Source organism: Ailuropoda melanoleuca, chromosome X (assembly GCF_002007445.2).
Source record: "Ailuropoda melanoleuca isolate Jingjing chromosome X, ASM200744v2, whole genome shotgun sequence".
Classification (NCBI taxonomy): domain Eukaryota; kingdom Metazoa; phylum Chordata; class Mammalia; order Carnivora; family Ursidae; genus Ailuropoda; species Ailuropoda melanoleuca.
Window position 1 is genome coordinate 58,620,704 of NC_048238.1, and position 27,739 is coordinate 58,648,442.

Sequence of the window (27,739 nt, forward strand, 5' to 3'; positions counted from 1 at the left end):
AGATCTTTTAAATAATAATATAAAAGACCCAAGATAGCAAATGTAAACGTATGGGCTTAAATATCCCAAGAAAACCAATTTACAGTATCAATATATATCAACTTCAATTTATTTTGTGTATTTTTGGCAAGTAGCTTTAAATTGTCAGGGACACATAACTGAGAAAGAGGGTAGAGAGTACTTTGTTCTTTGTCAACTAGGAAAAGAGGGATCTACTTCTGAATACTGCTATAATAATTTGTTATAAAAATTATTTTTTAGCAGGTGAAGTCAGAAAACATCAAAGCCTGCTAATAAAGAATTTTAATGTACACTTTTGTATCTTTAATAGCACTATCTTTAACCAATCAAGCAACTAAACAAAAATAACAAACAATATATCTTTGCTTCACTCTCCAAATGTGAAAATTTGGGCTCCTTTCATAGCCATAGGATACCATGTAAGAAGTCAAGGATGGTATTTTTTTCTGTACCTTTTCTTGATTCTGAATTCATAAAACAGACAACATATGCATAAAACATGCAGTTCAGTCTTTGGCCAGCTTACTTACCTTGAAGCAAGTGAAGTTCTTGCCACTGGGAAGAAAATTGCCAGTGAATAAGTCGAATAAATGTTCCTGTTAGGGCTTTCAATACCTGGATCAAAAGTTACCTTTCGGTTTACTTCTCTCCTTCCTTGATGTACATTTATAATACAATTAAGCCTCTGTGGGCAATATTACTATAAGGAAAGATGCTATGGATTCACTGCTCAGTTGTTAAAACTTTTAAGCCATAAAGATATTAGAAATCTTTTCATTTCAAAACAAAATGTTGACTGAAGCTTTCCAGGCTGTTATTTAATGCACCAAGCAGCCCACATTTAAAATGTTAAAACATTTATTGTCTAAAAGTGACCCAAAGAATATCTGCAATGACTAAGGGAAAAAAACCCTTAATTTTCTTTGATAAGCACCCTCGTTTTTCAAATAAAAAATAGTAATAAAATATTATATGCCAAAGAAACAAAAAAGGAAAGACCCAAGAGTTACATATTAAAATCTCTGAAGCTGAATAATGGAAAGGAAACTCCTTATTTCTTTCTTCTTATTAATTTATCTCCAGTACCTGAGTTAAAGCATAAAGCAGCAAGAGTGCAAGTGATTCCAAACAACTTGGAATTTTATTGTAAACATCCCATAAAGAATGGAAACAAATTAATCCAGTTTTTTGTCTTTGAAGATAATTGCTTATAATGACTGGTAACTGCCAAACAAAACATCTTTTATAAACCAAGCCAGTTACTTTACCTTTCTTTACTGAGTTTTAGTTTAATGGACATTTTGTCCATATACAACATCACATCAACTATTAACTCAATGACTTTCCATCTTAAAATTTTATGGATACTAAGAACAAACATAAGGTACAATTTTGTTAATACTTTGTAAGGGATTACAAAAGACAAAGATGGTAAGTTACAGGACAAAGAAATAAATTACTGATTGCCATCACCACAGTATTGTTTAAGGAATTAACATTTCTAGTACTGCCTAATGTGTATCTGGTGACATATGTAAAAACACATTTCCCAACTGGGTTTCTAAATATTTTTGTATGTGATTTTAAAAGTCAATTACCAATGGTGATTATATGTATCAATAGTTTTATTTTTTAGAAAATACTTATCATGCTTTTATATGTCAAAGTCTCATATTATAGATTTAATTAAGATAGGTATAAGAATAACAAATGGGCATACATATAAATAAACACACCTTAACTCTAAACTGCAGGGCCTTTCTACTGTACTTCTCCCATCAGTGAATCATAAATTGCCAGTCTTGTTGAAGTGTGCTAAATTAGGTGCAGTCTTCATTGCAGTAAGAGAAGTGATGATAAAAGTAAGCAGGAATGATTGAAAAGAAAATAATAAAGGATAAGGCTATATAAGAAATAAATTCTAGAAACTTGAGGGTAATTCATATTTCACAAAATACAGCACCACGGAAAAAAATAACTTTATATTAGAATTTAAACAAAACTTGGTAAACTTCAAATTAAAACTTTGTAAAGAAACTTTACTAAGATATAAAAATAAAAAAGCATGAAAATATTTTCACACTAATTTTTAAAACAAGTCTTAAAAGTGATCATACTCTATTTTCAATAAAACTTTCATAAAGCCTCATGTACCACAAAAATGTTGGGGATGGGGTTAACATTTAAAACAGTGAATTTTAAATGTCAAAATTTCCATTCCCTCCCCCAGAACTGAACTATATTCATTTTGGAACTCAAAATGTTAGTAATTGTTTAAAAGGTTCGATATCAAAGTAAACTGAAAATTATACAGGATGTCAGTTTCCTTTTTGTGGATGTGAATATTCCAACTTTAAAGATAAGTACCAGTTGGTAAATGTGCACAAATTAATTGCTGAGATATATAAGCAAGTAATCAAGGTGTTTATCACTACCACAAACATACAAATTTTGAAAATGCTCAAAAAGTTTTTATCAAAAACTAAGAAGTGGCATTCACATTTTTCTTTGCAATCACTCTGTTATTGTCTGATGACAACCTATAGGATTACAACAAAAACAACAAAATAACAAATCACTCAAATTTACTTCAAAGTATTACAAGGCTGAGTTAGATATCTGAGCACACAGTTGTGCATTATGAGATTTATGAATTTTACTCAATTTCTTAGCCTCTGAGCGAAACAAAGTGCTGTATGAAGAATTCTAGCACAAGCCTGATCTCTGGGAAGGGAAACAGACAAAAACACAAGTTAAGGAAGGATAAATTAAAAAAAATAGAGGGACACATGTACATGATAAAAACCTAGTTTATCTAGAAGGCATAATGAAATGGATGATCAAGCAGTATATATACAGGCTAAGTGCTTTAAACAGAGGCAAAGAATTGGTAGACTGTGATTACAGCTGTCTTCCATACAAAATATTCTTTTTTTAATGTCCAAGACAAAGTGTGTCAAGTTGGAAAAAAATCTACACACACACACACACACACACACACACACACACACAAATTTAGTCATTAGGTTGATAGGCTAGTGAATGTTTTGGAAAGCATCCTATTGCTGGAAGAGTTGCACACAGCAAGACATAGAACACACAATTCTGTTTTCATAAACAGATACATATGCTAAGATCTTAAAGCTGGGAATTAAAAGATTATTAGCATTCATGAGAAATATTATAGGTCAGTGACTATTAATATCCAGCACAGGATTAGGTTTATACATGTGTATGTTCTCATGGACCTAAATACAAGTTTATTTCTTAGCAATTCATTTAAAATTTAGACTTTTCTTCAAAATTTTCACCTCATTTCCTACTTGCTTTGCTATGCCAGAACCTGATATTATTTAGGTTTAAAGGTACTCTAAAAAATTAAAGTGTACAATATTCAATGTGATACAAATTACAACACATTCACAGGAGGTGGCGTTACAAACAAGGAAAGTATAAATTGGGGGGAAGTGTTCAGATATAAAAGTAAAAATACTATCTTCCAAACTTTTATTTTCACATGTATTAAAATAATTTGCATGCAAACAGAAAATAATCTGTTTGTTTTGTAATAAATGGTAAATATGCTCATCTAACATACCCTGGTGACTTGTAAATCCTAATAACTGAAATCAACATTATAGCAAAATGCTGTTCACTAGTATTTTCACAGTACTTCACTACATATAAAATGTGCTTAAAAATGTCTTCAGCCTTATTATTCTAATTATCTAAACCTAGAAAATCTTGATATATGGGAAATAAATGTGGCATTTTTATTTTTCAAAATAAATTATAAATAAAGCTTGAGATAGCTAAAATCACATAGACAGCAATTCTTCTACATTTGAAGGGGTCAGCTCTTCATAGAAGAATGTCAACAAAAATTTCACACTAAAATGATATACATAATACACGTTTGGGTATATCCATGAATTTAAGTAACTATGTTACTTTGATAGGGTAAGTCAAAGTGTTATTGATTCCAGGAAAACACAGGCACAAATTTAGTCTAAATGCCCATGAGATGAATAATTAAAATAGTATATTTTAGCAAAAATCAAATGCAGAGTTTCAAATGTGAATGTTTTTGAATCTATAGCATGGTTAAAAGTGTCAGCTGAGTTTAACCAGCATAGGTTTGGGTTAGTGAAAAACAACACCACCACCACCACTACAACAACAAAAAAATCAGCAGAAGTTAGTGCCATTAACAATTCACAACAATACTTTCTTAAAGCCTGAACACCATTTCTACTGCAAGTGAAAATTGCTTAAAGTTGTTAGTACAGGAACAACCCCCTACCTGACCCAAACAAAAGAGCGAAGTTATGTGTATACTCCTTCCTTTGCACTTAAGGATTTTCAGATGCATAAAATGATTGGAAACATGAAACAAACACATTAGCTTAAGGAATATCCTGGGATTACTAGGCATACATTAAGAAGTTTTTTTTTATATCCAAAGTCTGATCTAAATGCAACAAATCTGCTGTTACAATAACAGAGATTAATATTATCCCACTCACCTTAACAAATTAGTGAATTTGCAATTTCTCAAATTTGAGGACTAAAATTCATCTTGGAACTCAAGCTCATTTATGGAATCATGTGCACTCCACTGCTGTAAACAAGATCATAAGGGTTTTAAAGATTTTTCTTAATCTATAAAATAACGACTCGAATATCAGTGTGCAGTGTAATGAGGTTCTTTTCTAAAAAATTATAACAGAAGAACCCTCTGGAATGATATGAGCAAAACCTAATAAAGTTGCCTCAAAAGATCTGCTAGCCAAAACATTCCAATTCAAACTAGCTGCTTTGTTATATTTAAAAATTCAAATGAAAACCAATCACTCACAGCTGTAAATAGCAAGTGGTAGCAGAGATACATAAGCAGTAGACCCAAGTCTACTTACACAAGTATGTACTAAGAAAAGCCTAAGGTACAGCATACTACACTTATGAAAGTTTGTTAATTACAACTATTAATTTGAGAGCCAATACAATTATTAACAACCTCTCAGCTTATAACATATGAGTATTCATTCCTACCAAGCTTGTTCTATCTTTTTAGTCAGTAATGAATAACAGCATTTATTTTCCTTAACATTTCCAGTAGTTGTAGTTAATAGAGGTAGCTGAGCTACAATTCAAAGAAGTTATTCTTTGTGGATGAGGATTTTTTCAAATGTTTAAGTTATTCTTTAAACTACACAAGTTCTATTAATGCGATAAAATATAATAGGAAAAAGAAAATGGATGCAAGAAACTTTTGCATTTGGCACCTTGTCTAGATTGATACCTCAAATATTCTTTTTTAATAAAGTTAATGCAAACATCAGGACACACCACAAAGATTTGCTACATATTTACAAGGCACCAACCCTTTCTCACCTTTAACATGAATTAAGCAAATCAATGAGAAGCATATCAAGATCCCCCCACCCCCAAAAAACTGTAGTATAAATATATACTTCAGTTCAGTACAATTCATGAAAGTTTGGCCTGGGAAGAGTAAAATAATCCAGATCGTTCTTACAATATAGAAACTGTAAACATTTAATAGCTGCCTATAGGATTGGTGTATTGTGCAAAAGTTATTATTACTGGGTACAAGAATCAAAATGGCAAAAAAAAACTATATAAAACTCTGTAAGAAGGTGCTATACTTCTGTGATACAAAAGCAAAAGAGGGATATTCAATTGAGATAAAAATGTCATGCTACTCTTAAGAAGCTGAATGCTCCTTTAATGTAGTAAATCTGTAGTGTGTTTGTGATGTGTTTGTGTGTGTGTGTGTGTGTGTCTATATGTGGGCAGAATTTTCTTTTCATTTAAGGCCTAATGAGTAAGGCTTGTTTGAACAAATGAAGTGTGGAGATCAAAAGTCTTGAAACAAATGTATACTGGCATAATGGAAAAGCACCAATGTGAAAGGAAGCAGAAGTCCCCACACAACTTGCTTTGTAGATTTCCTAGTAAATTCCCTGCAGTAGAAGGCCATTGAATTTTTAAATTACTCTAAATTTACTAACGGTTAATAATTCCATCCCATGAGATGGCTAACCCTGGCTTTTTCTGTCATTTTACGCACTCTGCCTGATCTGGATGTACCAAGATTCAGAGGATCTTCGGTGGACACAAAATTGTCATTATCAGAATCATCATTATATAAAACAGTCCTCCTGCCTTGGTTTCTTGTTTTAATTCGAGGCAGTCTACTGAAACGTCCTGAAAACATGGTATCAAATTCATCATCTGCAATACGTGCACGTTTGGCTCTGGTGGCTCCTCTAGAAGCACCTCTTCCTCCTCTCCCTCTCCCTCTCCCTCTAGTGGCACCTGCACCTCTTCCTCGACCTCCTCGTCCCCTGCCTCCTCTTCCTCGGCCTCCTCTACTCCATCTACCCCATCTGCCCCATCTGCCCCTTCCTCCTGTGCCTCTTGTCTTCCAGTTTCTTTTTCCATTGGCATATTGCTTTCTGAGTTTTCTTTTAGGCCTGGTTTGTATGAATTTGCTATAGTCATGGTCTCCATCTACGTAATCTTGATCTGTTCTGGAAGTTGATTCAGAATCAGAATCAGAACCACAGGTACTTTCAGAACTTAAACTGGATCCTAACTCTCCACTCTCTGAGGAGGACAAATGTGATTTCTCTTTAGTTTCTTTTTTCTCTTTCTCTTCTCTTCCCATGCTTTCATCTTCTTCTGATGCACTAAGTAGTTTTCTTTTGATTCCTGTCCGAGGCTCTCTGCCATCACCATTTGTAAGGGGTCCATCAAGGGAGTGATCTAAATCAAGATGAATAATTTTTTAAAGTTAAGCTTTGACACTGAAGATGGTTATTTAAGTTCAAAAGTAAAATAAAAATTCTATCAAAAAATACTTAGTACCCAAAGATAGATGGGGTAAAATAATGGGGAATATTAGAATATAAATTTAAATCTGTTAAAAATAGAAAATACTAATACTCTGAGTTTTATCTGATTGTGTTTTTTTGGGGGGGCAGGGAGGAGAGTATGGAGGGATGATGGATGGTAAGGAAGCTGGGCAGAAATTTCAAGGGCTTGAACTCTACAACGAATTATGTAAGAACATGTATCAGAATACTTTCAGTCATTCAATGAACAAATATTTACTGATTACCTACTATATTGCTGGAAGTTTGAAATATGGCAATAATGAGACAAAGTCCTTACTCTTTGAATTTATATTTTAGTGGGGAAAGCTTGATAGACAATGACTTAAATAAAAAAATAATACAATTTCAAGTAATGATACATGATATAAAGAAAAAAGAAAAGAGAGTAATAAAAAATCTCAAGTGTATACGTGGTGGGTATTTTAGATAAGAAAGACTTTCATGTAGAGGTAGTATCTGAGAAAAGAACTGAATGAAATGAGATCTGGGAAAAGAACATTCCATTAGAGGAAACTTGACTGGAAGAAAAAACAGAGTAATCGGAGATAACTGCCAGTGGTGAAGGGTTTTAGAACAAGAGAATGACAGGATCTAATTTATATTTTTAAAAGAGCACTATGGTTCTTCTACATAGAACAAATTATGGAAGGGATTAGAAGCAGAGACCAGTTGGGAGACTATTGCAATACTCTAGGTAAGACATGATAAGGGATGTACCAATAGAGGGGATGAGAAGTGATTAGATTTGGAGTGTTTCTTTCTAGAGAAGCCATCAGAACCAACCTTTTATTTTTAAAGTTTGAACTGACAGGAATTGTTGATGGATTGGATGTCAAGTGGTAAGCACAGAATGAAGGTCAACTCCAGGGTTTTATGGTCTGAGAAACTAGTTGAATGGTAGAGGTATTTTGCTAAGGTGGAGAACACTGAAAGAGGAATAGGTTTAGGCAGTCTGGTAGGAAAAAAAAATCAAGATTCCAGTTTTAAATACTACTAGAGTTCCAAGTAAAGGCAATAAAAAAAAAAAGGCAGGTAGATACACCCGTCCAGAGATCAGGGGAGACTCTTATAGAGGTGGAGATATAATTTTGGAAAATTTCAGTAAGAGATAACATTTAGGGTCAAGAGAACTGAGGGCACCTACTAAGCCAGCAAACAAAGAAAGAGAATGTGGCTGATGACTGAGACTTGGGATATTCCAACATCTAAAGATAAAGAACTGACAAAGATAATTGAGAAGGAACAGCTAGTGAGGTAGGAGGAAAACGGGAGAGTGGACTGAAAAGCTTGGAAGGAGCAAAGATTAGGGCTGTATGGTAACCGCAGTGACAAGATAAGTTTAATAGTATAAGTGTTATAGACTGGATTGTGTTCCCCTCTCAAAAAAATACATATATTGGTTTTCTGGAGGAAGATGGCAGTGGAGTAGGAAGATGCTAGGCTCATCTTGTCGCACAAACACAACTAGATAACAATCAAATCACCCTAAATACCCCAGAAATCAACATGAAGACTGACAGAACAAACTCCACAACTAAACGGAGAGAAGAAGCCATATTAAATTCGGTAGGAAGTACCCAGATGTGGTTTAGGGGAGAAATGGATCATGGGTACTGCAGAGGGGAGAAAGCTGCAGTCACAGAGAAGAGTGTGAGAGAGTAGAGCACACACGGGAATGCACAAGGAGAACATTTACCCAAAGCCATTGCTCGGAAAATGAGAGGGGCCGATTTTCATGAGTTCTTAAAACCAATGAGGCTTAAAGCCCAGAATTTTAAAGGTTAGCAGGCTTGGCTGGGACAAAGCCTTGAGTGCACTGCTCTGCTCCTGGAGAGAGAAGGCAAGCAAACAACCTGGGGACAGAGCATGGGAACAGGGATTTGAAGAACATCTGGGACACACAGGAGGGAGATTATTCACTCTCCTTGGTGCGCTTCCCTGAGAGGAAGCTTTCATAGAGACACCTCTCCAGAAACAAAGGAGCTGGTCAGACCCATTTCCCTCCAGTACCCCTCAGCATAAACACATAGTTACCAGTGGGAAGCAGTGTAGCCCCGACACTGGCTAATTAACTTGCTTACACCAAGCCTCACACCCCTGCACTCTAGTGGGATTGCCCTTCTCAGTCAAGCTAGCCTTAGTCCCAGCATGGTGGGCTCATCTCCCAGAAGACCAGCACAAGCCCCTACACCACACCATGTCTCTAAAGTCTGCTGCAGTTTTAAAGGTCACCAGGATTATCTGGAATAGAGCCTGGAAGGCACCATGCTGGTCCTAGAGAGAATGTAGGCAGAAAAATCTGGAGGCAGACAGCTTAAAAACAGCAAAATAGAAAATGCTTGGGGAACACACATGGGCGATTATTTGCTCTTCTCAGAGTGCTTCCCTGAGAGGCAGCATTCATGGAGACTCCTTTCAGGGAAAAAGAGCTGACTGGTGCCATTTTCTCCCCTGCCCCTCAGCATAAACACAGAGCCAGCTGCAGGAAGCACTGCAGCACCTATACTGGCTGCCTAACATGGTTACACCAAGTCCCACACTCCAGCTTTCTGATGAGACTGATCTTCTCAGTCAAGCTTGCCCCAATACCAGCATGGCAGGGCTCCTCCCTGAGAAGATCAGCAGAAACCCCCACCCAAACCATGTATCCCTAATAAGAGTTCTACAGGGCTTCAGTTCGAGTAGAAATAGTATCAGGTCTCATTTGACAAGCAGACCAGAGCACACTAGTTAAAAATCACCACATTTTGGCCAAGGAACAAATACTGTACACTGCAAGCACGGAGAGCTCCTGCAGGCAACTGGCCTGAAGGACAGAGCAGCCAAAACACAACAGCAGAGCATACTTAGCACACACCAGAGAGAAATCTCAGAAGTAACAGATACTGGAAACTACGAGACTGTTTCTTCATAAAACTGTTAATTTCAGAAGCAGGAAACATAACTGGTTTTCCTAATACACAGAAGAAGGCAGAGACCTAGACAAAATGCCAAGATGGAGGAATTCATCCCAAATGAAACAACAAGAAAAGATCACAGCCAGGGATCTAACTGAAGCAGATATAAGTAATATGCCTGGTCCAGAATTTAAAGCAACAATCATGTGGATACTCACCGAGCTTCAGAAAAGAATGGAAGACATCAAGGAGACACTTACCACAGAGATAAAAGAGTTAACAAACAGAAATGAAGAATGTTATAAATGAAATTGGAACAAGCATGATGCAATGAAGAGCAGGCTGGAAGAAGCAGAGGAATGATTTAGTGATATAGAAGACAAAATAATGGAAAATAATGAAGCTGAAAAAAAAGAGAGAAGAATTATGTAATACGAGAATAAACTTAGGGGACATAGTGATTCCATCAAATGTAGAATCATTCTTATTATAGGAGTCCCAGAAGAAGAAGAGATAAGAGGAGGCAGAAAATTTATTTCAAGAAATAATAGCAGAAAACTTCCCTACTCTGGGAAAGGAAACAGACATCCAGACCCAGGAGGAACAGAGAACTCCCATCAAAACAAAGCAGGCCAACAACAAGACATATTGTAATTAAATTGGCAAAATCTAGTGATAAATAAAAAAAATCTTAAAAAAGCAGCATGACAAAAGAGATCCTTAACTTACAAGGGAAGACCCAAGAGGCTGGATGGAGATTTCTCAACAGGAACCTGGTAAGCCAACAGGGAGTGGCATGATACATTCAACTTGATGAATGGGAAAAATCTGCAGCAATGAACACTATCCAGTAAGGCTGTCATTCAGAATAGAGGAGACATAAAAAGTTTCCCAGATAAACAAAATCTAAAGGAATACATGACCACGAAACCAGCCCTGCAAGAAATATTAAAGGGGAATCTTTGCAAGGAAAGGAAGGACAAAGTGACAAAGTGACAAAGACTAGAGAGGAACAGAGAAAATCTCCAGAAACATTGACAAAACAAGTAATAAAATGGCACTAAATACATATTTATCAATATTTACTCTGAATGTAAATGGACTAAACACTCCAATCAAAAGACATAGGCTGTCAGGAGGCAAACAAAAAAACAAAAACAAATAAACCAAAAAACCAAACAGATAAGAACCATCTATATACTGCCTATAAGAGACTGATTTTTAGACATAAAAACACCTGCAGATTGAAAGTGAGTGGATAGGGAAACATTTATCACACAACTGCATGTCAACAGTAAGCCAGAGTAGTAATACTTATACCAGATAAACTAGACTTTAAAACAAAGTCTGTAACAAGAAACGAAGAAGGGTATTATAATAAAGCAGACAATACAATAAGAAGTTGTAACAACTGCAAATACTTATACACCTAACATGTAATCACCCAAATATATATAACAATGAATAACAAACATAAGGAAATTAATAATAACACAATAACAGTAGGGAACATAAACACTCCACTTACTTCGATGGACAGATCGTGTAAATAGAAAATCAACAAGGAAATAATGTCTTTGAGAGCCACACTGATTAAGATGGAGTTAACAAATACATTCAGAACATTCCATCCTAAAACAGCAGAATACACAATCTTTTCAAGTGCACATGGGACATTCTCCAGAATAGATCACATCCTACATTACAAATCAGGCCTCAACAAATACAAAAATACTGAGATCATACAATGCCATGAAACTTCAAGTCAAGCAAAAAAAAAAAAAAAGAATAACTACAAATACATGAAGGTTAAACAACATGCTACTAAACAATGAACGGTTCAACTAGGATATTAAACAAAACGTATAAGAACAAATGAACATGAAAATACAAAATACAAAACATTTGGGATGCAGCCAAAGTGGTCCTAAGAGGGAAGTATACAGCAGTACAGGCCTACCCCAAAGCAAGAAAAATCTCAAAGAAACAACCTAATCTTACACCTAGAGGAGTGGAAAAACAACAAATGAAGCTTAAAGCCAGAAAAAAAGAAAGAAAATAATAAAGTTTAGAGCAGAAATAAATCATATAGAAACAAAGAAAACAGTGTAATAGATCAATGAGACCAGGAGCTGGATCTTTGATAAAATTAAGAAAATTGATAAACCTCTAGGCAGACTTACCAAAAAGAAAAGAGAAAGGACCCAAATAAATAAAGTCACAAATGAGAGAGGAGAAATAGCAACCAAAACCACAGAAATACAAACAACTGTTAAGAAAATATAATGAACTTTACATCAAAAACCAGGATGTACTGTATGGTGACTAACATAATATAATAAAAAATAAATGAATACAGACTGAAGAGAAATAAAAATCATTTAAACTGTGAAAAAAAAAGAAAATATGAAAATCTATAGTTCAACAAATTGGACAACCTGAAAGAAATGAAAAAATTCCTAGAAACATAAACTACCAAAACTGAAACAGTAAGAAATAGAAAACCTCAAGAGAACAATAGCCAGCGAAGAAACAAAATCAGTAATCAAAAATCTCCCAACAAATAAAAATCCAGGACCAGATGGCTTCATAGGCAAACTCTATGAAACATTCACGGAAGAGTTAATACCTATTCTTCTCAATCTATTCCAAAAAATAGAAAAGGAAGAAAACCTTTCAAATTCATTCTATGATACCAGCATACCCAGATGCCATAACCAGATGAAGACTCGACTGTAAAAGAGAACTTTGGCCAATGTTGCTGATGAATATGGATGTAAAAATTCTCAATAAAATGTAGCAAACCAAATACAACAATAAATTAAAAGAATCATTCACCAAAATCAATGGGATTTATTCCTGGGTTGCAAGAGTGGTTTAATATTTGCAAATAAATCAACATGATACACAACATTAATAAAGGAAAAGATAAGAACCATCTGGTCATCACAAAATATGCAGAAATAGTATTTAACAAAGTACAACATCCATTCATGATAAAAACGCTCAACAAAGTAGGTTCAGAGGGAACATACCTCAACATAATAAAGGTGATATATGAAAAACCCACAGCTAATACCATCCTCAATGGGGAAAAGCTGAGAGCTTTTCTTCTAAGGTCGGGAACAAGACAGGGATGTCCACCCTCACTATGGTTATTTAATATAGTACTGGAAGTCCTAGCCCTAGCAATCAGACAACAAAAAGAAATAAAAGGCATACAAATCAGCAAAGAAGAAGTAAAACTTTCACTATTTCAACATGACATAATATTATATATAGTAAACCCAAAAGACTCCACCAAAAAACTGCTAGAACTGAACAAATTCAGTAAAATTGCAGGATACAAAATCAATGTACAGAAATCTGTTGAATTTCTCTACACCAATAATGAAGCAGCAGAAAGAAAAATTGAGAAAATTATCCCTTGTATAATTGCACCAAATCTATGATACTTAGATTTACATAACCAAAGAGTTCAAAGACCTGTTATCTAAAAACCATCATCACTGATGAAAGAAATTAAAGATGACACAAAGAAATGGAAAGACACTCCATGCTCATGGAACAGAAGAACAAATATTGTTAAAATGTCTTTATTACCCAAAGCAATCTACACATTTAATGTAATCTCTATCAAAATATCAACAGCATTTTTCACAAAGTTAGAATAAACAATACTAAAATTTCTACTGGACCTCAAAAGACCCCGGATAGGCAAAGCAATCTTGAAAAATAAAAGCAAAGCTGTAGTTCTGGAATTCAAGTTATATCACAAAGCTGTAGTGATGAAAACAGTATGGTACTGGCACAAAAACAGACACATAGATCAATGGAACAGAATAGAGAACCAGGAAACAAACCCACAATTATATGGTCAATTAATCTTCAACAAGAGAAGAAAGAATATCCAATGGGTAAAAGACAGTCTCTTCAAAAATGGTGTTGGGCAAACTAAACAGCTACATGAAAAATAATGAAACTGGACTACTTTCTTACACCAAACACAAAAGTAAATTCAAAATGGATGAAAGACCTAAATGAAAGACAGGAAGCCATCAACATGCTAGAGGAGAACAGGCAGTAACCTCTTTGACATCAGCCATAGCAACTTCTTTCTAGATATATCTCCTGATGCAAGGGAAATAAAAGCAAAAATAAACTACTGGAACTTCATCCAAATTAAAAGCTTCTGGGGGGTGCCTGGGTGGCTCAGTTAGTTAAGCATCTGCCTTCAGCTCAGGTCACGATGCCAGGGTCCTGGGATTGAGCCCCACATTGGGCTCCCTGTTCAGCTGGGAGCCTGCTTCTCCCTCTCTGTCTGCTGCTCCTCTCCCTTGTGTGCACTCTCTCTCTCTCAAGTGAATAAATAAATATCATTAAAAAATAAAAATGAAAAACTTCTGCACAGCAGAGGAAACAATCAATACAACTAAAAGGCAACCTATGGAATGGGATAAGATATTTGCAAATGACATATCTGATAAAGGTTTGTTATCCAAAATATATAAAGAAGTTATAAAACTCAACACCCAAAAAACCAAATAATCCAATTTAAAACTGGACAGAAGACATGAATAGATATTTTCCAAAGAAGACATACAGATGGCCAACAGACACATGAAAAGATGTTCAACATTACTCATTATCAGGGAAATACAAATCAAAACTACAATGAGATGTCACCGCACATCTGTCAGAATAGCTAAAGTTAACCAGAGAGGAAACAACACATGTTTATAAGGATATGGAGAAAGGGGAACCCTCTTACACCATTGGTGGGAATGCAAACTGATGCAGCCACTGTGGAAAACAGTATGGAAGTTCCTCAAAAAGTTAAAGAATACAACTACCTTATGATCCAGCAATTGCATTACTAGGTATTTACCCAATGGTTATAAAAATACTATACCCTGATGTTTATAGCGGCATTATCTACAAGAGCCAAATGATGTAAAAAGCCCAGATGTCCATCAACAGATGAATGAATAAAGATGTGGTATATATAAACAATGGAATATTACTCATGCAATAACATAAATGGAGATAGAGAGTATTATGCTATGTGAAATAAGTCAGAGAAAGACAAATACCATATGATTTCACTCATATGTGGACTTGAAGAAACCAAACAAATGAGCACAGGGAAAAAAAAAGAAAGAGAGGCAAACCATGAAACAGACTCTTAACTGTTCAGAACAAACTGATGGTTACCAGAGGAGAGGTTGGTGGGGGGATGGGTTAAATAGGTGATGGGGATTAAGGAGAGCACTTGCTGTGATGAGCACCAGGTGTTGTATGGAAGTGCTGAACAGCATGCTATACTGTATACCTGAAACTAATATAACACAGTATGTTAACTAACTGGAATTTAAATAAAAACTTTAAAAAGTTACATATGCTAAAGCCTTATCCCCCAGTGTGTCTGTATTTGGAGACAGATCCTATAAGGAAGTCATAAAAATTAAATGAAGTCCTAAGTGTAGGCACTAAAGCACTAGAATTGGTGTCCTTAAAAGAAAAGGAAGAGACAGCAGTGCTCACTCTCTCTTCCTGTCTGTGGATATACAATGAAAAAGGCATGTGATGACACATCAAGAAGGCAGCCATCAGCAAGCCAGGAAGAGAGTCCTGACGAGATACCCTGGGGGCACCTTGATCTTGGACTTTGAGCCTACAGAACCGTGAGGAAATAAATGTTTGTTGTATGTATATGAAAAAGTGCTCAACATCTCAAATTATCAGGGAAATGCAAATCAAAACTTCAATGAGATATCACCTCTCACCTATCAGAATGGCTAAACTCAACAACACAAGAAACAACAGGTGCTGGCAAGGATGTGGAGTTAAGAGGAACCGTCTTGCACTGTTGTTGGGAATGCAAACTGGTGCAGCCACTCTGAAAAACAGCATGGAGGTTCCTCAAAAAGTTACTAGAACTACCCTATGATCCAGCCCTTGCACTACTAGGTATTTATCCAAAGAATGCCAAAATATTAATTCAAAGGGATATATTTACCCTGATATTTACTGCAGCACTATTTACAATACCCAAATTATGAAAGGAGTCCAACTGTCCATTGATAAATGAATGGATAAAGAAGGTGTGGTATATATCTAATGGAATATTCATCAGCCATAAAATGAAATCTGCATTTACAATGACATGGACAAAGCTAGAGAGTATAATGATACACAAAATAAGCCAGTCAGAGATAACCAAATACGATATAATTTCACTCATATGTGGGATGTAAGAAACAAAACAAATGAGCAAAGGAAAAAAGACAGAGAGAGACAAAACAGGAGACATTTAACTATGGAGAACAAACTGATAGTTACCAGAGGGTGGGAGGATGGGTGAAACAGGTGAAGGGGATTAAAGAGTACACTTACCATGACAAGCACTGAGTAATGTATAGAATTCTTGAATCACTATATTGTATACCAAAAACTAATGTAATACTGTATGTTAACTATACTGGAATTAAAACAGAAAACTTTATATAAAAAAGACAGGGAAAAAAAGACAAGAGGAGAGAGGAGTTTGGGAAGATGGTGGAGTAGGAGGACCCTGAGCTCACCCTGTCCCATGTTTTCAGTAGATATCCACATCCAAGTCAATAAACGGAAGAGTGATCTGAAGGCTGGAAGAACAAACTCCACAACTAAATACAGAGAAGACACCGCATCCACAAGGTTAGGAAGGTCATATACGTGGAGGGAGGGAGCTATGTGAGTGGAGATGGCAGAGAAGGACCCTTGCACCAGGGAGCTCACATAGGGAAGACTAATCCCCATAATGTTTGGCTTTGAAAACCACACGGGCTGAATTCCTGTGTTTGTTTAAGCACTGGGACTTGGAGCCTGGAGCTTTAAAAGTCAGCTGACTCAACATTGGGCAACTCTGGAGGATGAGTGATACCTGGGTAGCCGCCCTTAAAGACACAGCAGCCTGCTCCAGGAGGCAACATAAAAACGGCAAGTTTACACAACCCTGGGGGCAAAAAGGAGACCTGTTTATACTGGTTTTGGAGCATGTTGGGGGACTTCTCCAAAAATGAGGGAGCTGGAAGGTGCCGTTTTTTCCTCCCTTGCCCCCTAGCATAAACAATGGGCCATGTGCAGGATGTGGGGCTGCACAGATACTTACTATCAAACCCACTAGCACTGCACCATGCCCATAAGTTCTCCTGAGGGCTTGCCCACTCCAAGTCTGCTGGCCTGGACCCTTGACTAAGGGCAAATTATGTTAACATTGCAGGGATCCACCAAGCCACCAGGTGCACAGCTGCCAAAGCACTCCATGTTCAGCTGCTGAGCCCTGCCCTGTTGCCTGGCCATGCTGAGGCACAGACATTGTGACGCACCCAGCCACCCTGGTGCATGGAGCCAGCTGCTTTAGCACCTCAGGATTCCAACTTAAAACTAGTAACTCAGCACAAATTTTGCAAACACCCCTGCCATGCCCCTAGTTCCCTGGTGGGCACACCACCTCAGAGCTGGCCTACCTGGGTCCCACTAATACCAAAGAGAGTAGGCACAGCCCAGAAAAAGCAGAGAGTCAGTTCAGATGACTGCACTGAAAGGAAAAGTGACTCCGACACACAGCAGGGCATACACAACACACAAAGGATACTCTCATGAAGGGCCAGGTTCTGGTGAACAGGGGACTCTGCACTGCAGGGGCTCTTCTTCATAAAGTCACTACTTTCAAGAGCAAAAGACATAGGTGACTTTCCTAACACATAGAAACAGACAGAAAGAGGCAGACAAAATGAGGAGGAATAGAAACCTATCCCAAATGAAAGAACAGGACCAGGCCATGGCCAGAAATAGATATAAGTAACATGCCTGATAGAGAATTTAAAGCAATCATCATAAGGCTCCTCATTGGACTTGAGAAAAAAGTGAAAGACGTGAATGAGAACATTAACACAGACATAAGGAAGAACACAGCAGAGATAAAGGGGACAATACACGAAATGAGAAACACTCTTGATGGAATGAAGAGAACAATGGAAGGAGAGGAACAAATTAGTAACCTAGAAGACAGAGTAATGTAAAGTATTAAAGCTGAACCAAAGACAGAAAAAAGAATATGCAAAATGAGAATAGATATAAGGAACTCACTGACTCATCCCCAACAAAACCAACAAAAGCAGATCCACACCAAGACATATTGTAATCAAATTGGCAAAATACAGTGATAAAGAGAAATTTTTTATTTTTTTATTTTTATATTTTAAATATTTTATTTATTGGAGAGAGAGAGAGAAAGAGAGAGTGAGAGAGAGCAGGAGCAGGGAGGAGAGGGAGAAGCAGGCTACCCACTGAGTGGGGAGCCTGATGTGAGACTCGATCCCAGTGACCAGAGCCAAAGGCAAACGCTTAACCGACTGAGCCACCCAGGTGCCCCAAGAGAAATTTTTTAAATCATCAAGACAAAAGATACTAACATGAAGGGAAAACCCATAAGACTAGCAGGAGATATTTCAACAGACACTTTCCTAGCCAGAAGGGAGTGGAATGATTATTCAAAGTATGGAATGGGAAAAATCTGCAGCCAAGAATACTCTATCTAGCAAGGCTATCATTCAGAAGAGAAGAAGAGGTAGAGCTTTCCTTTCAAGAAGTAAAGGAATTTATAACCATTAAACCAGCCCTACAAGAAATATTTAAGGGGACTCTTTGAGTAGAAGGGAGAGACCAAAAGTTACAATATAAAGATAAGAAACATAAGAGCAGTAAACATGAATATTTCTGCGAAAAAAACAGGCAAGGAACTCACAAGATAAAAGGATATAAAATATATTTAAAGCATGGGGAGAGGGGTAAAGAATGGGTCTACTCTTAAGGATTATCAACTTAACATATACTCCTATATACAGAAGAGGTTATATACAAATGTACTGGTAACCATATATTAAAAACCTCTAATAAATATGCAAAGAATAAAGAGAAATATATCACTAAAAAGTCAGCAAAACATGAAAGAGAGAAAGACAAGAAAGGATCAGAGAAAATCTTCAGAAACAACCAAAAAAACAAGTAATAAAATGGCACTAAATACATATCCATCTATAATTACTTTGAATGTAAATGGACTAAATGCTAAAATCAAAACACGCAGGGAGACAGAATGGATAAAAAAACCTAAGATCCATCCACAAGCTGCCTACAATGAGATTCATTTTATTTTTATTTTATTTTATTTAGTTATTTCATATTTTATTGGGCTGATGTACATTTCACCATTTCTGAGACTTACATAGGGCTAACATAGGACCAAGAATGTAGAGTGGGAAAGGGAGAGAGGCCATCCATAAATTTGACTAAACTAGAAAGGTACATAATTCTTTGGGTAGGAATTGAGGGAAAAACCTTCTCGGAGCTGAAGGGAGGTCCTTGGTTTCTATCAAAAAACTCCTAAAGGCTCTATTACTACAAAGGCCAGCTTATGGGAAAGCACCCAAATTGCACAAAACTCCATTAGGCAGAAGAAATGGCAGGATAGAAGGACGTGGGTTATGGGGGCAACCGGTCTGCAGCAGGGACAGACAGCTGGATTGGAGGCCACAACTCGGGCCCAGGACCTGGAGGTAGGAGCAGGCTGGGAAGAAGTCTAGAGGCAGAGGTTAGTGCATTCACCCAAAGCCTGGGCTTCCCAGTCGGTCTCTAGGATGCAGATGCTTTCTTCAGACAAGGGAGATTCATTTTAGACCTAAAGGTACATGCAAATTGAAATTGAAGGGATGGAGAAACATCTATCACACAAATGTATATCAAAAGAAAGCCGAAGTAATGATACTTATAAAGGACAAACTAGCTTTAAAACAAAGACTATAAGAAGAGACAAAGAACACTAGACAATAAAGAATTCAACAAGAATATAAAACAATTGTAAATATTTATACACCTAACATAGGAACACCCAAATATATACAACAACAACAAACATCGAGGAACTAATTGATAATAATGCAACAATAGTAGGGGACTTTAACAGCGCACTTACGTGAATGGACAGATCATCTAAACAGAAAATCAACGAGGAAACAGTCAAAAAAACTAAGAGGCAGCCCACGGAATGGGAGAAGATATTTGCAAACGCTGCTACAGATAAAAGACTGGTATCCAAGGTCTACAAAGAACTTCTCTAACTCAATGCGCTAGAAACAAATAAACATATAAAATGGGCAGAAGATATGAACAGACACTTTTCCAATGATGACATACAAATGGCTAACAGACACATGAAAAAATTCAAAATCATTAGCCATCAGGGAAATTCAAATCAAAACCACACTGAGATACCACTTTATGCCAGTTAGAATGGCAAAAATTGACAAGGCAAGAAACAACAATTGCTGGAGAGGATGTGGAGAAAGGGGATCCCTCCTACATTGTTGATGGGAATGCAAGTTGGTATAGCCACTCTGGAAAACAGTGTGGAGGTCCCTCAAAAAGTTAAAAATTGAGCTACCCTATGACCCAGCCATTGCAGTACTGGGTATTTACCCCAAAGATACAGATGTAGTGAAGAGAAGGGCCATATGCACCCCAATGTTCATAGCAGCTCTGTCCACAATAGCCAAATTGTGGAAGAAGCCGAGATGCCCTTCAACAGATGACTGGATTAAGAAGTTGTGGTCCATATATACAATGGAATATTACTCAGCTATCAAAAAGAATGATTTCTCAACATTTGCTGCAACATGGACGGGACTGGAGGAGAAAATGCTAAGTGAAATAAGTCAAGCCAAGAAAGACAATTATCATATGGTTTCTCTCATCTATGGAACATAAGAACTAGGAAGATTGGTAAGGGAAGAAAGGGATAAAGAAAGGGGGGGTAATCAGAAAGGGGAATGAAGCATGAGAGACTATGGACTATGAGAAACAAACTGAGGGCTTCGGAAGGGAGGGGGGTGGGGGAATGGGATAGACCTGTGATGGGTAGTAAGGAGGGCACGTATTGCATGGTGCACTGGGTGTTATATGCAACTAATGAATCATCGAACTTTACATCAGAAACCAGGGATGTACTGTATGGTGACTAACATAATATAATAAAAAAAAATAAAAAAAATAAACACAATACAAAAAAAAAGAAAATCAATGAGGAAATAATGGCTTTGAATGACATACTGGAACAGATGGATTTAACACATATATTCAGAACATTCTTTCCTAAAACAGCAGCATACACATTCTTTTCAGGTGCATATGGAACTGTCTCCAGAATAGATCATGCAGTAGGCCACAAAAGAAGCCTCAACAAATTCAAAAAGATCAAAGCCATACCATGCATCTTTTTTGACCACAATGCTATGAAACTAGAATTCAACCACAAGAAAAAAATGAGGAAAGACCACAAATATATAGAGGTTAAATAACATACTACTAAACAATGAATGCTCAACTAGGAAATAAAGAAGAAATAAAAAATACATGGAAACAAATGAAAATGAAAACAGAATGATCCAAAACCTTTGGGATGCTGCAAAAGTGCTCCAAAGAGGGAAGTTCATAATAATATAAGCCTATATCAAGGTGAAGGAAAAATCTTAAACAATCTAATCTTACACCTAAAGGAGCTAGAAAAAGAAAAAAAAAATATCCAGCAGAAAGAAAGAAATAATAAAGATTAAAGGAAAAATAATGGGATAGGCTGGTGATGGGTAGTAAGGAGGGCACATATTGCATGGTGCACAGGGTGTTATACACAACTAATGAATCATCAAAGTTTACATCAAAAAAATAAATAAAAATTAAAAAAAGAAAAATAAATGATAAAGAAACTAAAAAAATAATAGAACAGATCAATGAAACCAGAAGCTGGTTGTTTGGGGAAAAAAATCAATAAAATTGATAAATCTCTAGTTAGACCTGTGATGAAAAAAAGAGAATGGACTCAAATAAGTAAAATCACAATCAGAGAGGAGAAATAACACCCAATACCACAGAAATACAAACAACCATATGAGAACATTATGAAAAACTATGTATACTAACAAACTGGAAAACCCTGGAAGAAATGGATACGCGCCTAGAAACATATAAACTACCACAAGTGAAAGAGGAAGATAGAGAAAATCTGGACACACTGAGACCAGCAAAGAAATTGAATCAGTAATCAAAAACTCCCAACAAATAAACCAGAGCCAGATGGCTATACAGGGGAATTCTACCAAACAGTTAAAGAAGAGTTAACTCTCATTCCCTTCCAGCTACTCTAAAAAATAGAAAAGGAAGGAAAACTTCCAACTTCATTCCATGAGGCCAGCTTTACCCTGATACCAAAACCAGATAAAGACACCACTAATAAATAGAACTACAAGCCAAAACAATACCTTTGATGAACATAGATGCAAAAGTCTTCAACAAAATAGTAGCAAACTGAATCCAACAATAAATTAGAAGAATCATTCACCATCATCAGGTGGGTTTTATTTCTGGGTTGCAAAGGTAGTTCAACATTCACAAATCAATCAATGTGATACATGACATTAATAAGAGAAAGGATAAGAACCATATGATTTTTTCAATAGACACAGAAAAAGCATTTGACAAAGTACAACATCCATTCATTATAAAAGCCCTCAACAAAGTAGGTTTCAAGGGAACAGTCCTCAACATCATAAAGGCCATATATGAAAAACCCACAGCTAACATCATCCTTAATACGGCAAAACTGAGAGATTTTCCCCTAAGGTCAGGAACAAGACGAGGATTGTCCACTCACCACTTTTATTCAACATAGTACTGGAAGTCTCAGACAAAGCAATCAGACAACAAAATGAAATAAAATTCATCCAAATAGGGAAGGAAGAAATAAAACTTTCACTATTTGCTGGTGACATGATACTGTATAGAGAAAACATGAAAGACTCCACACACATACACACACACACACACACACACACACACACACACACACACACACAAAACTGCTGGAACTGATAAACAAATTTAGTAAAGTCACAGGATAAAAACATCAACATACAGAAATCTGCTTCATTTCTATGTATCAATAATGGAGCAGTAGAAAGAGAAATTAAGAAAACAATCCCATTTACAATTACACCAAAAATAGTAAGATATCTAGGAATAAACCTAACCAAAGAGGTCAAAGACCTGGACTCTTAAAACTACAAAACACTGATGAAAGTAAATGAAGATGACACAAAGAAATGGAAAGACATTCCATGCTCATGGATTGGAAGAACAAATATTGTCAAAATGTGTATAGTACCCAAAGCAATCTACAGATTTAATGCAATCCCGATCAAAATACCAACAACTTTTTTTAAAGAACTAGAACAATCCTAAAATTTGTAAGGAACCACAAAGACCCCAAATAGCCAAAGCAATCTTGAAAAAGAAAAGCAAAGCTGGAGTCATCACAATTAGAGATTTCAAGTTACATTACAAAGCTCTAGTAATCAAAATAGTATGGTACTGGCACAAAAATAGACACATAGAACAATGGAACAGAATAGAAAACCCAGAAATAATCCTACAACTATATGGTCAATTAATCTTTTAACAAAGTAGGAAGAAATATCCAATGGAAAAAAAAAAGTGTTTCTTCAATGACTGGTGTTGGGGAAACTGGAGAGCAACATGCAAAAGAGTGAAAGTGGACCACTTTCTTAGAACATACATAAAAATAAATTCAAAACGGATTAAAGACCTAAATGTGAGACCTGAAACCATGAAAGTTCTAGAAGACAACACAGGCAGTAACCTTTTTTGACATTAGTTGTAACAACTTCTTACTATATATGCCTCCTGAGTCAAGGGAAACAAAAGCAAAAAGAAATTATTGGGACTACATCAAAATAAAAAGCTTCTGCACAGTGAAGGAAGTAATCAAGAAAACTACATGGCAACCTCTTAAATGGCAGAAGGTATTTGCAAGTGATGTATCCGATAAAGCGTTAGTATCCAAAATATATAAAGAACTTATAAAACTCAATACCCCAAAACAAATAATCTAATTAAAAAATGAGAAGACACGAACAGACATTTCTTCCTTGAACACATCAAGACATCCAGATGGCCAACAGACACATGAAAAGAGTTCATCATCACTTACTGTGAGGGAAATGCAAATCAAATCTATAAGATACCACATCACACCTGTCAGAATGTCTAAAATCACCAACACAAGAAACACAGGTGTTGACAAAGTTGTGGAGAAAATGGAACCCTCTTGCACTGCTGATGGGAATGCAATCTGGTTTAGTCACTGTGCAAAACATTAAGGTTCCTCAAAAAGTTATAAGCAGAACTACCTTATGATGCAGCAATCATACTACTGGGTATTTACACAAAGAATACAAAAACATTAATATAAAGGCCTACATGCACCCTTATGTTTATAGCAGCATTATCAACAACAGCCAAGATATGGAAGGAGCACAAGTATCCACTGAATAATGAATGGATAAAGAAGATGTCGTGCATGTATATACACACACACACACACACACACGGTGCAATATTATTCAGCCATAAAAAAGAATGAAATCTTGCCATTTGCAACAACTTGTATGGAGCTAGAAAGTAATGCACTAGTAAAATATGTCAGTTAGAGAAAGACAAATACCATATGATGTCACTCATATGTTGAATTTAAGAAACAAAACAAATGAGCAAAGAGAAGAAAAGAGAAAGAGGCAAATCAAGAAAAATACTATAAGAGGGGAGTTAAGATGGCGGAGGAGTAGGGGACCCCTTTTTCAGCCGGTCCCCTGAGTTGAGCTGGATAGGTACCAGACCAGCAGGAACATCCACGGAATCAGCCTGAGACGCAGGGAGATACATCTGGATCTCTACAAATGAACATCTCCAGCGCTGAGTATCGAGGTACAAAGTGTGGAGCCGTGAAACCGAGCACAGATATCGGAAGATAAACAGAAGGGGGAGGGAGCCGCCGTGTCAGGGCGCCGGGAAGCGGTAGCCACCTGCACGGGGGAGCGGACGGACCGCAGACCCGCACGCTCGAGACAGCAGACTGAAAACGGGAGCTCCGGGAACGCGCGTGGGACGGCTGGCGGCTGGCAGGCCACCTGCATGGGGGAGCAGGCGGACTCGCGGACGGCACCCGCGAGACAGCAGACTGAGAACGGGAGCTCCAGGAGCGCGCGTGGGGCGGCTGGCGGCTGGCAGGGTTGGAAACACAAAGGACAAAGACACGCCGGCCTGGAAGTGAGGGCTGGGATGCCGGGTGTGGGGCGCACAGCCTGGGATGCTGCAGGGTTGAGCAGCACCAACAGAAACAGAGTTAAAGTGGCCAGAACATCAGTGGAGAACGATCCGCGATCCCTCTGTTCTGAGACAGAGGCTGAATTTCAGCCGCTGCTGCTCTCTCAGAAGAGGCATAGCAAACCGCCAGGGAAAGCCGCCAGAGAACAAAAGCCCGGAAATACCGGCTCACAGGGTGCCCATCCCCATCCCCCCTCGCAAGGGACACAGAGACTCTACCCAAACAGGGTTTTCTGAGTACCTGCAGGCAGGCCCCTCCCCCAGAAGGCAGGCTGAAAAATCAAGAAGCCCACAACCCGGAGCGCCTGAGTGGCGCAGTCACCAAGCACCTGTCTTCGGATTAGGGTGTGTTTACAACGTTCCGGAAAGGAGTCCCTCATCGGGCTTCTCCACCGGGAGCCTGCCTGCTTCTTCCTCTCCCACTCCCCTGCTTGGGTTCCCTATCTTACTGACTGTCTCTCTCTCTCAAATAAATAAATAAAATCTTTAAGGAAGAAGCCCACATCCCTAAGATCTCTATAAAACAAGGGCGCACGGCCTGGGTCCCAGTCAACACTTGGGCTCTGGACAACCCTGCAATCTCTCTTCATCAGAATGACGAGAAGGAGAAGTCCCCCCCAGCAAAGAAAAGATAATGAGTCTGTGGCCTCTGCCACAGAATTGGCCTCGGCCACAGAATTAATACATATGGATGTATCCCAATTATCAGAAATGGAATTCAGAGCAACAATGGTCAAGATGATGAGTAAACTTGAAAAAAGCATCAGAGAAAGCGTTGCTGAGAATATAGAATCCCTAAGGGCAGAAATGAGAGCGAATCTGACAGAAATTAAAAATTCTATGAGCCAAATGCAGTCAAAACTAGAGGCTCTGACGGCCAGGGTCACCGAGGCAGAGGAACGCGTTAGCGAATTGGAGGATGGGTTAGTAGAAGAAAAAACGAAAATAGAAGCTGGTCTTAAAAAAATCCACGCCCACGAATGTAGATTACGGGAGATTACTGACTCTATGAAACGATCCAATGTCAGAATCATCGGCATCCCTGAAGGGGTGGAGAAAAACAGAGGTCTAGAAGAGATATTTGAACAAATTGTAGCTGAAAACTTCCCTAATCTAGCAAGGGAAACAAGCATTCGTGTCCAAGAGGCAGAGAGGACCCCATCCAAGCTCAACCAGGACAAACCTACGCCACGGCATGTCATAGTGCAATTCGCAAATATTAGATCCAAGGATACAGTATTGAAAGCGGCCAGGGCAAAGAAATTTCTCACGTACCAAGGCAAAGGTATCAGGATTACGTCAGACCTGTCTACAGAGACCTGGAATGAGAGAAAGGCTTGGGGGGGCATTTTTAAAGCTCTTTCAGAGAAAAACATGCAGCCAAGGATCCTTTATCCAGCAAAGCTGTCATTCAGAATTGATGGAGAAATAAAGACGTTCCAAAATCGCCAATCATTAACCAATTTCGTAACCACGAAACCAGCCCTACAGGAGATATTAAGGGGGGCTCTATAAAGGTAAAAAGGCCCCAAGAGTGATACAGAGCAGCAAGTCACAACCGATACAAAGACTTTAAAGAGAAATGGCATCATTAAAATCATATCTGTCAATAATCTCTATCAATCTAAATGGCTTAAACTCTCCCATAAAACGCCACAGGGTTGCAGATTGGATAAAAAGACATGACCCATCCATTTGCTGTCTACAAGAGACTCATTTTGAACCCAAAGATGCATTCAGACTTAGAGTAAGGGGATGGAGTACCATCTTCCACGCAAATGGACCTCAAAAGAAAGCTGGAGTAGCAATTCTCATATCAGATAGACTGGATTTTAAACTAGAGGCCATAGAGAGAGATACAGAAGGGCACTATATTATTCTTAAAGGAAGTATTCAACAAGTGGATATGACAATTATTAATATATATGCCCCCAACAGGGGAGCAGCAAGATACACAAGCCAACTCTTAACCAAAATAAAGAGACATATAGATAAGAACACAGTAATAGTAGGGGACCTCAACACCCCACTATCAGAAATAGACAGAACACCCTGGCAAAAACTAAGCAAAGAATCAAAGGCTTTGAATGCCATACTCGACGAGTTGGACCTCATAGATATATATAGAACACTACACCCCAGAACCAAAGAATACTCATTCTATTCAAATGCCCATGGAACATTCTCAAGAATAGATCATGCTCTGGGACACAAAACAGGTCTCAGCCAATACCAAAAGATTGAAATTATCCCCTGCATATTCTCAGACCACAACGCTCTGAAATTGGAACTCAACCACAAGGAAAAACCTGGAAGAAACTCAAACACTTGGAGGCTAAGAACCATCCTGCTCAAGAATGACTCGATAAACCAGGAAATCAAAAAACAAATTAAACAATTTATGGAGACCAACGAGAATGAATACACAACGGTCCAAAACCTATGGGATACTGCAAAGGCAGTCCTAAGGGGGAAATACATAGCCATCCAAGCCTCACTCAAAAGAATAGAAAAATCTAAAATGCAGTTTCTATATTCTCACCTCAAGAAACTGGAACAGCAACAGAGGGACAGGCCTAACCCACTGACAAGGAAGGAGTTGACCAAGATTAGAGCAGAAAT

At 37.6% G+C, this 27,739-nt stretch overlaps 1 protein-coding gene across 5 annotated transcripts in view; it reads right to left on the reverse strand.

Annotated features, from left to right (window-relative positions):
* Positions 1-1,143: 1,143 nt before the first annotated feature.
* BRWD3 (bromodomain and WD repeat domain containing 3) overlaps positions 1,144-27,739 on the reverse strand; it is a 217,047-nt gene continuing 190,451 nt past the window's right edge. For 4 of the 5 annotated variants that reach the window (XM_002928622.4, XM_034648786.1, XM_019809323.2 and 1 more), the window contains one exon: positions 1,144-6,813. In XM_002928622.4, coding sequence (XP_002928668.2) covers positions 6,059-6,813 — 755 coding nt within the window. In that variant the 3' untranslated portion in view covers positions 1,144-6,058. The remainder of the gene's footprint in view (positions 6,814-27,739) is intronic. The other variant, XR_004622282.1, reaches the window with a different exon arrangement.